This window comes from Gavialis gangeticus, unplaced genomic scaffold, assembly GCF_001723915.1.
Source record: "Gavialis gangeticus isolate Ggan-Ray unplaced genomic scaffold, GavGan_comp1, whole genome shotgun sequence".
Classification (NCBI taxonomy): domain Eukaryota; kingdom Metazoa; phylum Chordata; order Crocodylia; family Gavialidae; genus Gavialis; species Gavialis gangeticus.
The window spans coordinates 28,845,587-28,860,063 of NW_017728995.1; the positions used below are offsets into that span (position 1 = coordinate 28,845,587).

At 59.9% G+C, this 14,477-nt stretch overlaps 1 protein-coding gene across 3 annotated transcripts in view; it reads right to left on the reverse strand.

The window, feature by feature from the left end:
- Positions 1–29: 29 nt before the first annotated feature.
- Positions 30–14,477, reverse strand: part of EIF4G1 (eukaryotic translation initiation factor 4 gamma 1) — a 42,075-nt gene continuing 27,627 nt past the window's right edge. For 2 of the 3 annotated variants that reach the window (XM_019503387.1, XM_019503385.1), the window contains 24 exons: positions 12,355–13,272; positions 12,069–12,157; positions 11,627–11,813; positions 11,037–11,170; positions 10,522–10,644; positions 9,265–9,438; positions 8,930–9,127; positions 8,545–8,691; positions 8,228–8,464; positions 7,794–7,898; positions 7,236–7,392; positions 6,950–7,050; positions 6,272–6,374; positions 6,025–6,127; positions 5,220–5,470; positions 4,995–5,110; positions 4,576–4,748; positions 4,333–4,458; positions 4,169–4,250; positions 3,635–3,733; positions 3,290–3,424; positions 2,009–2,090; positions 1,700–1,840; positions 30–798 (listed from right to left, as the gene is read on the reverse strand). In XM_019503387.1, coding sequence (XP_019358932.1) covers positions 617–798; positions 1,700–1,840; positions 2,009–2,090; positions 3,290–3,424; positions 3,635–3,733; positions 4,169–4,250; positions 4,333–4,458; positions 4,576–4,748; positions 4,995–5,110; positions 5,220–5,470; positions 6,025–6,127; positions 6,272–6,374; positions 6,950–7,050; positions 7,236–7,392; positions 7,794–7,898; positions 8,228–8,464; positions 8,545–8,691; positions 8,930–9,127; positions 9,265–9,438; positions 10,522–10,644; positions 11,037–11,170; positions 11,627–11,813; positions 12,069–12,157; positions 12,355–13,272 — 4,163 coding nt within the window. In that variant the 3' untranslated portion in view covers positions 30–616. The remainder of the gene's footprint in view (positions 799–1,699; positions 1,841–2,008; positions 2,091–3,289; positions 3,425–3,634; positions 3,734–4,168; positions 4,251–4,332; positions 4,459–4,575; positions 4,749–4,994; positions 5,111–5,219; positions 5,471–6,024; positions 6,128–6,271; positions 6,375–6,949; positions 7,051–7,235; positions 7,393–7,793; positions 7,899–8,227; positions 8,465–8,544; positions 8,692–8,929; positions 9,128–9,264; positions 9,439–10,521; positions 10,645–11,036; positions 11,171–11,626; positions 11,814–12,068; positions 12,158–12,354; positions 13,273–14,477) is intronic. The other variant, XM_019503386.1, reaches the window with a different exon arrangement.

The following is a 14,477-nucleotide window of genomic DNA, read 5'->3' on the forward strand; positions in this document are numbered from 1 at the left end:
GCAGGGAGAAAGGGGCTTGAAATGATTTATTTTCCCGTTTAAAATTAAAAAAAAAACAACAACAAAAAAAAAACCCAAACCAACCCATCTGGCAGAGGTGCTGTCCCAGGCTGTGATCCAGGGGGAGGGGCAGGGGTGTCATTTGTAGCACTGGCCTGCCCCCAAATCCAATAAGTTTATATATATATAATCTCTCTATATTTCTGCAAGACGTCAGGAGGGAGGGGAAGGGGGGAGGGGGAGGGATGGCAATAATACCCCTTCCCTGCCCCCCCCCCCGGGAGACATGAGTATGTGGGGCCTGGCACCCCGCGCTGCGGTCCAGCTGGGGCTGGGGCCACGGAGCCCGCGGCAATGCCCGCCTCCTTCAGCATCCATTTATTTCCATCAGACACAAACCAATATAGGCCTCAGGGGCAGGGAGATGAGGGAGAAAACAAAAATAAAAACAAAAAAAAACTGGGAACAAAAAAAAAAAAAAATTGATTAGCCCAAGAGGGCAAGGAGGAGCAGTCTGCAGGGTGGGCGGGCGGCCCCCGCGCCCCAGAGTCCAGGCCACAGTAGAGTCCGGGCGCCCGGGGCCGGCGCTGGCGGGGGGCAAGCCCGGCCCCACTCCTCAATTGTTGTCAGACTCATCCTCAGCTTCCCGCAGCCAGGTGAAGAAGGCCGTCACCGACTTGAGTGCCACACCCTTGCCCTGCTGCTCGGCCGGGTCCTTGCTCGACTCCCACTTGTAGAAGGCCTCTTCCTTGATGACGTCCTCATCGTACAAGGCATCGAAGAACATTCGCAGTAGGTCTGCAGGGACGGAGTTGGGAGGAAGGAAGGAGCAGGGTCAGGGGCTCTTGCCAGGCACCCACTTGCCAGGGGCCCTTCGCCATCGCAGCCCGGCTGGGGCTACCCCAGCGCTGGCTGGGCCAGGACCTGCCAAGGGGCCCATGCCACTCTTTGCTGGTCGCTGCATGTGGCACAGAGGGAACTCCACCCCCTCCCGTTCTCTGCCACATGCCAGGGTGTTTTTAAGCAGTGGTGACTGGGGTGTGCCAATGCTCCTGCTAGGACCAAGGCTGGAGAGCCCCAGTTACAGGGTCTTTCCCCTCCACTCGGTTAGACCAACACCACATTTCAAGTCAGGAAGGAATTTTACCCCCTGGGCAGACCAATATGGACTGGGGAGGTTTCTGCCTTCCTCTGTAGTGGAGGTGTAGCCTCTATCTGGGATCTCTTAAGCCTACATTAACCTTGTGCAGCCCCAGGACATTGGCTGCTGTGGTCCCCCTGCCTTCTTGCAGCAGGTTTGGGTGCAACGTCATGTGTTGTCAGAGGTGATGGTAGTTTTACAGTGTTTAGATCACAGGTTTACATGGGACGGTTTGGACAGGGCCAATCCTGCCTCAAGCAGGGGGCTACCTCTGACGTCCCTTCCAGCCCCACTTCTCTAGGATCCTCTCAGATCACACACCAGCCACTGGGGGCCTGAACTGCATCAAGGGGCCCAAGCCAACTGGGCCAGGATGCACCAGGGGGCCTGAGCTGTGCAAGGGGCCTGTGCTGGCTGGGTACAAACCAACTAAAGCAACCCTCCCAAATCCTGAGGCCTGGTCACCCCCTGGGAAGAAAAGGCCCTTTCTTCCCCTTATGCAGGAACCAAGGTGCCCCCCACCCACCACCCCCACGCCCAGGCTGCACAGTCACTCACTGGGAGGCTGGTCCAGCTTCACCACCAGGGCCTGCAAGGCGTAGAGGGCCTGCAGCTCCTTCTGCTCGTCGGTCACGTACTTCTGCAGCAGTTTGGCCCGGCTGTGGATCACAGTCACATCCACCCGGTAGGGGTTCTCAACTACAGGTAGACAAGGGCAACACCTGAGACACAGACCTGGGGGGTCCTGCCCCACACCCCCCAGGATAGTCCTGCCACCTCCTAGGAGTCCCCCCCCTGCACCCCACTGCTGCCCTAGTAGGGCAGGGTTGAGGCCCGCCCCCGACCTCCATCTCTGGCCAAACTCACAGACAATGGCTGAATGGCACACGGATGTCATCAGGGCCCTGATAAACACATTGGACGAGACCTGCTGCTCATTCAGATTGGCCTGGTGGAGAGATGCAGCCAGATGAGGCCCCACAGATCAAGGGAGCCTCCAGCCCCTCTCCTCCCCCCAGCCAGAGCAGTGAAGGCTCAAAACAGCTGGGAGTCACCCCATAATTGCCCCTGTCCTGCTCCAAGGAGGCCCTTGCATGCACCATACAAGCAGCAGCTGCCTAATCTCTTGCCCTGCACATGCAAGAAGCAACAGGAACTAGCTGGACTCCCTGTGGGATACCCTCCCTCGGCTTCTTGGTCATTACCCCACAACCCATGCTCCACAGACTGGTTCTCTGCCTGTCCCATCAACTTAGTTCCTGTATTGCTGGGGGTGTCCTTCCTTCCTTTCTTCCAACCACCAAGGGGGAGCCCCGACCAGCAGTTCTCCACCTCTTCACACTTGAGGCCATCTCAAGAAGTGCCAGAGCTTGTGGTTGTCACTTGTTTTTTTTTAACTACAGAAAAGTGTTGGAGCAATTCTGTCTGCAAAGACCTCAGAGCCCGCAGCAGGTCAGGGTGGTTCCTGGGTGAAATCTCTAGGTTTATTGCATGAGTGACGTTTTCTCCCCTAACAATGCTACCATTGTGCTGCATCCCCCTGGCTGAGAATCACTGGGACAGACCCTCTGCAACAGGAGCAGGGCCTCTACCTGGGATTTCTTGAGTGTATATTAACAACCTTTTACAGCAGTAGGACATTGGCTGCTGTGGTTCCCCCTGCCTTACCTGTGGCAGGTTTGGCTGTGATGTCTCATGTTGTGTCAGGGTTGACAGTAGTTTTACAGAGTTTAGATTACGGATGTTTGGACTAGTTTGGATAGGCCTGATCCTGCCTCGGGCAGGATGACCTCTGGAGGTCTTTCCCAGCCCCACTTCTCTATTTCTATGATTCTATGCACCACCACTAGCGCACAACAATCAGGCCTGTCTCCAACAACAGCAGATGCTACAGAGTACGCACAAGTCATACCCAGTGAGACCTGTCCCACGTCAGCTCCTCTCTGGCATTTGGTTCAGGGCTGTCACGGGATCCAGCTTGCTGGGGTCCTGTCTGATCTCTCCTACCCCCAGGCCCCACCCTCTGCCCTGCCAGCAAAGGCCACAAGTAAGCACCACCCTCAGATTTGCTGCCTGTCCCTATGCTGCAGCAGGGCCACTCAGGGAAAAGCCAGCCCTGCAACCTGCCCTCTCCCAGAAGGGCCCCACCTCGATCCAGTCATATATTCTTTGGTTGTCCGAGTTCTCCTCCAGCAGCCTGTCCACCTGCTTGCCCAGCTCCTCACTGGTCAGCTCCTTGCGGCTCGGTGTGTCCGAGCTGTCCTCCATTGTGTACTCCAGTTTCTGGGGGCAAGAGAGGATGGTGAAGGGGGCTGCTCTGCCCCAAGGGACCCTGCACACCGTGTGTGCGCACTCGTTTTGGGGGGGGGGGACGGGACTTGGAGCTCCGGGCTGGGTCCTCTGGCTTCAGGAGCTCACAGAAATGAGGCAGCAGCTGGCCCTGAGCCAAGCAGGATGCCATTCACCTCTAGGGCAGGCCGCAGCCCACCTCACCTGCTCTGTGACGAACTTGTTGACATCCTGATCCTCAGGCAGGAACTCCTTCCAGCTCAGGCCACCCTCTCGCCAGAGGGCCCCAGCCTTCTTGTGACTCTGTAGACACACAGGTGTGAGGGGTGAGTGATTGCAAGGGCAAGGCTGCCAGAGGACACAGCCCCCCGCCAGCAGCCACACCAGCCCACACAAGGGCGGCCTCTCCAGCACAGCCCTGCCCACTCCCCCATAACCTCACTGCCCAGGGGAGCCAAAAGACAGGGCTGCCAGAGTGGCACTGGGCACTGGCAAGGACACTGGCTTACGTGGGTGCTGGCACGATGGATTCTAGGCTGAGCAGAGGTTCCCACATCCCTCCCCCACTGCAGCGAGCTACACTGCTCCACTGAGTGACACTTCCTCCAAGTCAAAGGGTCAGGACATCTCCATGGGGGTACCCGGGCAGGTCAAAGCCAGCGATCAGCGCACACAACAATACCAATGAGCATTGTGCCCAGGCCCCAGCCCAGCCCTGTGAGCAGGGCCACCACTCACCATGCCCTTGCAGAGCAGGCCTAGGATCTCCACCAGGAGGGTAGGTGCCTTCCCAAGGGGCACCAGAGACTTGGCAATCTCCCTGTGGGCACAAAGACAGGTTAGCTCTCCAGGCATGGAGGCACAGGCAAGCAGGCAGGAAAGGGGTGTGGCAGGGCTCTCACCTGAAGAGCTCCTCCATGGGGATGCCTCCCTCTCGCAGGATGGGCGTGATCAGCTCGGCCAGGTACAGCCAGATGTGAGGAATGTCAATCTCCATGTCCTCAGCGACTTCCAGGATTTCCCGCAGCCTGTGGGGCAAGAAGGGGGGTAGGGGCCATGGGTGCCAGGCAGGGCACTCCAGTACCTGTCTGCCTCAGGGCACAGCAAGGCAGCCTGTTCTGCCCTCCCCAGAGTCCTGCACTCACCCATTGTAGTACTGCTCCTTGGTGAGAGAGCCAGCCTTGACCATCTGGTAGAGCAACAGCCCCATGTGCTCCCGGGCAATGGTGCTCCGCTCCAGCGTGGACTCGATGCCGTTGCGCACAAAGACATGTAGCAGCGTAGGGCTGCCCAGCTCCTGCACGCACTGCAGCGCCTCCTGCAAGCACAGAGGGCAACGCTCAGTCCAGCCCATGACCTGGCACAGCTCAGCACAGCACTGTGCCCCACCCTGACACCCCAGCACCTGAGCAGAGATCCCCCCGCCACCCCTGCTCCCAGCCTCAACCCTGCCTCAGAGCATCTGAGCCATCGGTGCAGCCCCTGCCCTGGCCAAGCATCCCTCCCCTCTCCCTGCCCAGCTGGCAAGTGCCCTGGGCACAGCAGCCCTGCCCTGGCCCCTCACCTTCATGTCATTGATGTGCAGGTACTCCTCGATGATGGCCTTGGACTTCTTCTCCAGCTCATCTTCTGACAGAGCTGGCTTGGGAGGGGCGGCAGGGGGTGCTAGCTCCCGCTTCACTGCGGGGACAGCGGAGATCAGAGCAAAGTAGGGGCACAAGAGGGGCAGCCCCAGCCGAGAGGCAGCTACACTGAGCCCTGCCCCCAGCCTCCCCTACCGGGCACTCACAGGGCTCACGGCTCCGGTCCCGCTCCTCCGTCATGCTAGCCACCTTGCGCACGGCCTCAAGGGCACCCGTCTTATCCCGTTCACGGCTCCGGTCCTCTGTCTCCTTGCTGTAGCTGCGTTTGGTGAGGGCAGGCCGGGCCCGGTCACCCCGGTCGGCGCGGTCCAGACGATCACCCCGGTCACTGCGCTCCCGGTCTAGGCGGTCACTGCGCTCGCCAGCCTTCTCGGACCGGTCCCGGCTTGAGCTGCTTCTGCAGGGAGGACAGAAGGGGGATATAACAGCCAGTAACAGGTGCCCCCACTCATGCCAGCTTGCTTCCTTCCCTCCCATGGGCAAAAGCCAGGCCACGAGTGCTCTCTCCTGGGGTACCTAGAGCCCTAGCAGACCCCATGTCATGCCCCTGCCCCTGGCTGCAGTACTCTGCCCTGGGGCACATCCTGCATAAGGCTGCAGACCCCACATACACAAGCCACAGGGTCACTGGCCTTGCCAGCCCCCCATCTCAGGAGCAACCATCACACTTGATGGGGGAGCATACAGGGCCTGGGAACAGCTAGTGGGACAGTGCCAGCTCCAGGCTGGCCCCCAAGGTACTCTGCCCTGTCCATGCCAGGGACAGGAGGCCATGAAATCCAGCTACCCAGGTGACCTCCTCCTTCTATGGGGTGGAGGAAGGTCTGCAAGGCCAGCCCAGGGCCAGAGAGTGGTTGGCAAGGCCCCTACCCCTGCACTCCTTCCTTACTCCCACTCCATGACTGGGGGCAGGGGCAACCCAAGCCTGGAGTCACAGGCGGCACCACACACCTCTGCACCACACGCCGCGAGTCCAGGCTGTCTGCTGGGGTTGACTGCTGCAGGGCTGAGAAGCGGTTCAGGGTGCTTGTGCCCGACCGGCTGGCATCAGAGCCTGGGCACAGAGGAGAGGAGTTAGAGCAGCGGGGAGAGGAGGGGAGGGGAGGAGGGGTGCCACAGACCCCAGCCCAGAGCCAGCAGCAGGAGGGGCCTGGACCTCCAGGCCCACATGCCCCCAGAGCACTGCCTACACCCCTACCTGAGTCAGCAGGCTTGGCCCCAGAGCCGCCACTGCTGCCCTTGCCCCAGCTCAGCCGCCCACCGGGCGCAAAGAGCTGGTTGTTGGAATCGATAGAGCCAGGCTGCAGAGAGAGGGAGAGAAAGGGAATGCACTGAGCGGGGTGGAGTCACTGCTTGCTTCAGCACATGACAGCCAACACCGTAGCCAGTCAGCAGATACATGCCCCCCACTCCATGCTCTCACCCTGGGAGCTGGGAAGAGACTAGGACTTCCCCCGATGCAGAACTCATGACCTAGCCAGACTCCTAGCCATAAGGCACCAGGTCTCAGCTCTGTGCCCAGCCAGAACTGGTGGGCAGGAGTCCACGCAGCCAAGGCCTGCTGGCCCACAATCCCGCAGCTGCCCCCTGGGCGCCCTCCCATGGCCTCACACTTGGACACCCTGCCCTGGCGAGCCAGTCAATACAGCCCATAGTCCTGCTTACAACCCTGGGCCATGTGGAAGCCAGACAATGCCACCAAAATAGCTGCTGACCAGCCATCTAGAGATACTGGTGATGCCATTAGGCTCCCAATTTAACGAAACCTTGCAAGCAGGTTCCCACTTCTCCCAGCCATGGTTCTGGACAGCAGCAGATGTGACCAGGCAGCTTTGGCCTGGCAGACCCCGTCCGCGAGGCTGGCAGAAACTCTCACCTTGGTGATCTTGGTTAGCCGGCTGGTGTCGATGGGCCGGTTGCCCTTGCTGATGGGGACGGTGTTCCAGCCGTCATCTGCCACCAAGTTCCCACGACCACCTGCATGGACAGGCACATCAGTCCCAGGTCTTGGCCCCCAGCCCTTTGTAGCTCCTGGGAGCCCGCCTGCCTCCAGCAAGCTGCAGGCCTACCTGCACATAGCACCCAGAGACCCCCAAGATGTGCCAAGAGCTGAGAAGAGCCTGGAGCAGCAGCCCCCCACCCAGCCACTTCCAGTCACTCACTGCTAGAAGACGGGCCAGGGGGCCCTCTCCGTTTGTCCTGCTTCGACATGAGCTGCTGCACTTTGATTTGCTCCCGGTGCTCCTCCAGCTCAGCCTCCTTGTGGATCTGGTCGATGGTCTTGGGGCCTTGGTCCCCCCTCCGCGGCACCCAGCTATTCTGCAAAGGCAGGAAGAAGGGAGTTCAGCCACCATGGGCAGGCACCAGGCTGGGGAGTCTGCCCAGACTCCCCAGCTCAGGGCTCAGGAAGCTGGCCAGCATCCTCCCCTGCCAGGGCCTGCCCCTGGATTTGTAGCAGCCTTTGGCACAGAGAACTTCAGCCAAAGATTCTCCCTGCATTAAGCAATTGCCTAGATACTGTCAGCCCTCTGCGTGGCCATGCTAGCCAAGGCCACTGGCTAGCACGGTGTCTTGGGGGCTGGTCACAGTACCAGGGAGGCCCCCACAAGTGCAGGCCAGGAACCAAGAGCAAGAGGGGTGCCCGGGCCCAGGAGGGTCGGGCACCTCACCCACCAGAGCACAGCACCCCTGCCTAGGCCCAGGCAAGGCTGGCACCTTACCCGCCGTAGGTCAATGACATCCTGCAGCATGAAGCGGATGCGAGAAGACGTCTTCTTCTCCTTAATGATCTTGTCCATCTGGTTGAAGTACTGATCCATGCGGGGCTGCAAGGGAGAGGGGAGAAGGGGAAACTAGGTATACGCCTGACTGGACCACACCCCATCCGCAGCCCACAGCTCAGGTATGGCAAACAATGCCCCACAGATGCCAGGAGCCAAACTCTTCATCCCTGAGGGGTTCCCCCCCCCCCCACAGACCTCTGCTCCCCCCACACTCCAGCCCCACAGCACAGTCCACCCCAGGGGCCTCCCCTTGCCCCAGGGGGGCTGGGTCCAGTGTCAGGCCAGGTCCAAGCCATGGGGCAGCATATGGGAATGAGCAGCTTAAGACACCCAAAACCAGCAGGATCAGTGCATATTGTGAGTGTGGGTACCTTGGCCTTCTCAAAGTCGAGGTCCTTGCCAATGGTGGTGAGGAGGCGGCAGAGGCACTCCAGTGACTCTTCATCATGGTTTTTGAGCAGTTTGACGACACAGTCGTGCATGATGGCCTCTGTCAACATCTTCAGCTTGAACAGCTCCCCAATAAACTTGATATTGCCTAGAGAGCGCCGCCGTGCCTTGTCCCGTGCATCTTCTAGCTCATCCTTCAGGCGGGTCTTCTCCTCTGGCTGCGGGGAAGGAAGCAGAGAAGGGCCTTAGGGGGAGCCCAAACCTGCCAGGTACCCACCGTGCCTCCTACCCCACTTACAGCAATGGTTTCATCCATCTCCTTCTGCTTCTTCTCAAAGATCTCGTCATCATCCTTGTCCTTCTCAAACTCCTTCTGGCACCGGTTGAGCAGCAGCTTGCGGAAGTTCACGGTCACCGCCGGTTTGTCGGTTGTGGGCACTTTGAGCTGCAGGGAGGGCCACAGGCTTGCAGTGAGGGCTTGGGCAAACCTCAAGGACAGGCCCCCAAGGCCAGCACAGGGAGAAGCTGGGCAACCCAGCTCCCACCCCCCAGGCTGGAAGGCACGACTCATGGTTTCCAGCCCCAGTCACGTCCTCTCCCTTGCATGCACCCCCCACCCCCCCAGGCATGGTCCCTGCCCCACACAGGGAGCAAAGGGGTACGGTGGCCCTGGCTGCACTTACCCCCATGAGGCAGCGGCACATGTTGGCATAGGCGACAGAGAAGTTGGGCTCAGAGATGGCCTTCTCGAAGATGAGGTCGATGACGCCCTTGAGCCTCTCTTCCGTGTTGATGGATAGCTCCATCACCTGCTTCATCAGCTGCTGGAACATCTGCGGTGTCAGCTTGTTCAGGATGCTGCGCACACGGCGAAACAGGTCCTGGAAGAAGGAAGGGAACGCGGTCAGAACCAGCCCAAGCCCCAGCCACCACCCGCTGCTCTGAGGCAGCTCTGCAGAGCCCCCAGCAACCAGCTTGGGACAGCCATGTCACACCCCCTGCACCCTGCCCTGCCCACCTGTGTCTTGATGTTCTCAGGGTCCTCTTCCTCAGAGGCACGCTTGCTGCTGGGCTTCCAGGCCTTCTCGGCCTTGTTGAGCTTGATATCCTCATTGAGGGACACAGTGGCAATGATCTTGCGTGGCTCCTTCCGCTGGCTCTGCTGGGAACGCCGGGGGCCCAACCCTGCCGGCTGGGAATGGGGGGTCAGGGGGGAGAAGGGTCAGTACCTGCCTGCCACTACCCCTATGCTCTTCACTGGAGGCCTCACCCCAACCGCAGCCTAGAGTCCCAGTGCTCCCAACCTGCCCCAGCACCATTCAGCCTCAGGGCCCCTGGGCACCCGCCTGCTCAGATCCTCAGTCCCATCACGGAGCATCAGTGGCCCAGACACGATGGCACTAACAGGAGATCATCATGCACACAAGATGCTGACTGGAGCGGTGCGAGACACAAGCAGGGGCAAATCCAGGAGGGTGCAGTTGCACCCCCTTTGATTCCTGCTCTACCCAACTGCCCGAGAGGGGCAGGGGCATTTCTATTCAGGCAGTGATGAAGGCTCCATTGACTTCATAGCTCGTTGCCATCTACCTGCTTCCTGTTAATCTCTCTACACTCCACAGGGGTGTGGGCACTTTGAGCTGCACCCTCTGGGTGCTAACAACCCTTTCCCTTTTTTAAGGGCTAGCTCAATGAATGGAACATCAGTATCTTTCCTCCATAATTCTGCTCTGTTAGCCTTGGTAATCTCTCTCTTCTATTCCACGGCCATACAGACTGTTTTCAGTTCGAGCTAAACTCCAGTGAATGTTAACTCGCGTTGGAAACAACAGTCAAGTGATGGATAGGCTGTCAAAATGCTTGAGAAGACTAGACTTTGTTTTATGAAGCAAAATAGGAGATGTATGTTTAAGTACAATGGGTACAAGACTAACAAAATCAACACAGACTATTTTCATCTAGTTTTGTTTTCTTTTTTAACTGGTATGTTATCTAGCAAATCAGTGTGCATTCAAATACGGTTGTATTTGACTTTGCTTTGACCTCAAACAACACTAGTGCTACACGCCTGGTTTTTCAGTAAAACTTCTAATTTCTCTTTAATTGGAAAAAAACCCCATGTGTTGTGTTAAGTGGGAGGATGCCCCATACCCTGTGCACCCACCTTTTCAAAATCCTAGAACTGCCCATGGGCGCTGATCTTCCATACAACCATAATCTAAACTATGTAAGACTACCAAGACTCCCACCTCTGCACAACCTGTGTGGTACTCACTGGCCCGCCGCGGCTGCCCATGGTGGGCCGGCCCAGGTTGGCAAAAGAGGGGGTGAAGTCGGGGCCACAGTTCATGTTGCTCAGGCGGATGGGGTCCAGAGCGCGTAGTGGCGTCTTGTTGGCCTGTGAGGTGGGAAGAAAAGAAACTAGTGAGTCCCCTGGAGGTGGGGACACCACCCCCCACCATCCCTAGCACCTACCCCCTAGAGGGAAGGAGCCCTGCTGAAGGGAGCTGAGGCTGCCCCAGGGCCAGGAGCAGCCTGGGGCAGCCCACCTCAGAGAATGGGATGAGTAAGACTGGCAAGTACAAGATGCAGAGGCTCCCCCACAGGGAAGAAGCTACTGCCCACTAACCCTACAGCCCTGCCCCTACCAGCACAAGGGGACACCACCCAAGGTCATTGCCCGCTCCCATGTCCACCCCAACGGCTCACAGCAGAGCCCATGGGAAGCTGCGAGAAATTGCCCAGCTCCATGCCCCACTAGGGGAGGGGATGGGGGAAGGTGACACTGACCTTGTCTAGCACCACATCACTGATTTGAGGCAGCCCCTCAGGTTTCTGCATGCTGGCAAAGATGAACTGGAAGCCCAGCAGGAACTCCCGGTCATAGCGCTTCTTCTCCTCGGGGTTCAGGGGCTTCCATTGCTCTGAGGAACAGAGAAGAAGGCCCTCAGAAACCTTTTCTCTGTCGGCCACCAGCCCTGCCAGGGGAGAGACACGAGACCCCCTGGAGGAAGGGGGAAGGGGAGGCCTCGGCGCCGCAGGCACTGGGCAGTGTCTGCCCCACAGTGCGGCACCAGAAGAAAAGGGACCTGTGCCAGGCTCTGCCCATCAGTGGGGGCAGCCCAAGGCAGCCTGACAGGGGAGAACTTCCCAAAGGCCTGTGCTGCAGGGCATGCTGGCACCCACCATCTGGACAACAAAGCTGCTCAAGCTCCTGCCCACCAGGCAAGAGAGCCAGAAAGCCCACAATGCCAAAACTCAAGTGGAGTCAAAACCCATGATGCCCTGCAGGATGCCCACCTGCACCCGGCACAGCCCTGCCCCAACCACAGCACCCATAGCCCCCAGCACAGGCCAGAAAGCTCCTCCTGAGGCCTCACCTTCCTTGTAGCCGTACTTCTGGTCCGCAGACTTGCCTTTCTCAGGATCCACCTTGTCCTCCTTCTCCTCCCACGTCTCCTCGGCCTCCTCCTGGGGCCGGGCTGGCACAGGCTCCTCAGGCTCCGTGGCAGGAGCTAAGGCAGGGGGTTTGTTCTCTGCCTCCGAGGCGCTGTCAATGATCTGGGACTGGAGATGAGCCCACCTGTCAGGAGCCTCCCAACACTGCAACCCCCACGAGCTCCAGACCCTCCCCCCTCCCCTGGGAGATGCCTCCCAGCTACAAGCTGTGCTGGGAGCCCCCCACACCCTCCATGGCCCGACTCCCTGCCTCCTCAGATCCTCAGTTCCATCATGGAGCATCAGTGGCCCAGACACGGTGGCACTAACAAGAGATCATCACAGGATGCAGGTCGGAGATGCAGGACAAGCTAACACACCCACCTCTTTGAAGGCATCCAGCAGGTCGCCAACAGCCTCCTTCTTGTTCAGCTCCTTCATGCGCCGCTTCTTCTTTGGTACCGACACAGCCACTGGAGGAGCAGAGGGGATGTGAGAGCCCAGCAGGATCTCCCACTGCACCCCCACTTCTAAGGCACGGCACGGTGCCCTCCCCAGGCTGTGGGTAGTGGTGCCAGGGCAGATACCATCCTGCAGGCCAAGGCAGCAGCCAATGCTGAGTGAAGGCAGGCCCTGTGCCCCCCTGCCCTAGGAACGGCCTCCCTCATACCTGATGCAGCTGCCTCTGTGCTCTGAAGTGGCTCTGTGGCTGCTGGGGGCGGCAGCTCAAGCACCTCAACAGGCTCCTCGGCTGGCTCCTCAGTCTCCTCCTCCTCCTCAGGCTCCTGCTCCTCCTCCTCCTCCTCAGGGGGTGGTGAAGGTGGTGAGGGTGGCGAGGGTGGCACAGGTGGGCTGGCAGGCTCCTCCTCTATCTTGGCCTCCTCAGGCTCCGAGATGGGGCTGACGTCTGACTCAGGCGGCTCCTCTGGCTCCTCAGCCTCAGGCTTGCCCGACACTTCCAGCCCATTAGGCACCACCAGCTCCTCAGGCTGGGCAATGGGTGACTCCAAGACAGGCTCTAGCTGGCAGGCTGGCAGCTCTGGCGTGGGCTCACGTGGCTCCTCCAGGACTCCATTGGACTCCGCAAGGTCCTCACAGATGACCTCCTCCTGGGGCGGCGGGGAGGGACTGGGGGATGTGGCAGGCTGGATGGGCAGCTCCACCACTGGGGGAGGCACCGGCACCGGCACTGGCATGGGCAGGGGCACGGGCACCGCCACTGCCACAGGCACCACCACAGGTAGCGGTTCTACCAGCATTGGCTGGACTGGGGGCTCCAGAACAGGAATGGCAGGGGCCTCCTCCTCTTCAGCCACAAGGTCCACATTGGTGGTATCCATGGGCGGCTCCAGGGCCCCCAGCACTGTAGTGATGGCGCTAAAAGGTTCGTGTACATCTGCCGGAGCAGCTTCCAGCTCCACTTTAGTGTCTACATCCACGGAGGCTTCCACGGGCACCAGGGTGACAGCAGCCAGCAGCACGGACTCCACCTCGGGGATAAGGGGGGGTGGGGGTGACGGTGACGCTGACTTGGTGGGCTCCAAGGGGAGGGGCTTGCTCACCACCAGGGCGGGCTTGGGGCGGTCATCTGTAGGGCAGGAACAAAAGGTCAGCAGGAGGGAAGGGGGCAGGCACCCTGGGGACCTGGAGGCTCTCCCTCAGCACCCCATGGGGTCAACGCGCTGCCATGAGCACGGAGCCAAGGGAGCTCTGTCTCAAGAAGCCAGGAGAGCAGACAAAGCAATGGACAAGCAGCGAGAGGCGAGACAAGGCCTCTGCCACTGCCCGCTCTGCTGAGGTAACAAGGCAGCATGCTGACACACCATGTGCCACGGGCAGGGGGAGGAATGACAGCCTGTGTGGGAAGCACAGCAGGGTCGCATCACAGCAGGCTGCTGGAACCTGAGGAGGTGCTGAGAGTTGGGAACAGGCACTGCCAGGGGCCAGGTGGGCATGTGACCAGGCACCAAGAGCCCAGGCAGGGCAGGGCCGGTCTGACTGGTATCAGCTACAGAAAGAAAGGACAAGATGGGCAAATGCTGGACAGAGGCAGCAGCAGGGTCTCCCTAGGCCACTTCAGAGGCAACATCCTCCAGCTCAACTCAGAACCCAGCGTAAGATGAAAAATTAGCTGGCCTGGGCAGCAATCTGGCACAGGGGCATGGTGGCACAGGGAGGACCCACCAAGGTGACGGGGCACCCACCTGACCAGCCAGGCTCAGCTCAGGGAAGTGCAGCCAAGGCTGCAGGAGACAGTGAGCTGCACAGGGGGGCAGACACAGCCAGACAGGACTCTGAGCAGGGGACAGAAGAGGGCACCCACTACACCTTACAGCTCGCGATGCCCTGGGCTATGAAGGATCAGAGGGCACTGCAGGGGCCGGAAAAGCCACAGGGCAGGGGCTAGGGTGCTTGGGAGGTGGGGGAAGGTGGCAGGCAGCTCCAGCAGGGGCAAGTACCAGGGCCAGGAGGACAGAGAGACCAAGGGGGGCGGGGGTGCAGGCCAAGCCCCTGCTGTGCGCAGCATGGGGCTGGGCCTGACAGCCTGAGGAAAAAGGGGCAATTCCTGTGGCTCAGGTCCCCAACCTAGCCTGGATGCAATACAGGGGGAACGCTGCAGGGGCTGGGCCTGCACCCCCAGGGCAGGATGGGGCCTGCAGGGACCCCAAATTCCATGATGGGAAGCCACCCCAACCCCCAGTGCTTCCCCTCTCACAGGCACTGACAGCAGGCAGCAGCAAGGGAAGGCCCTCCCTGCACCCCCACACACACCTTAGTGCATTGCATGCAGTT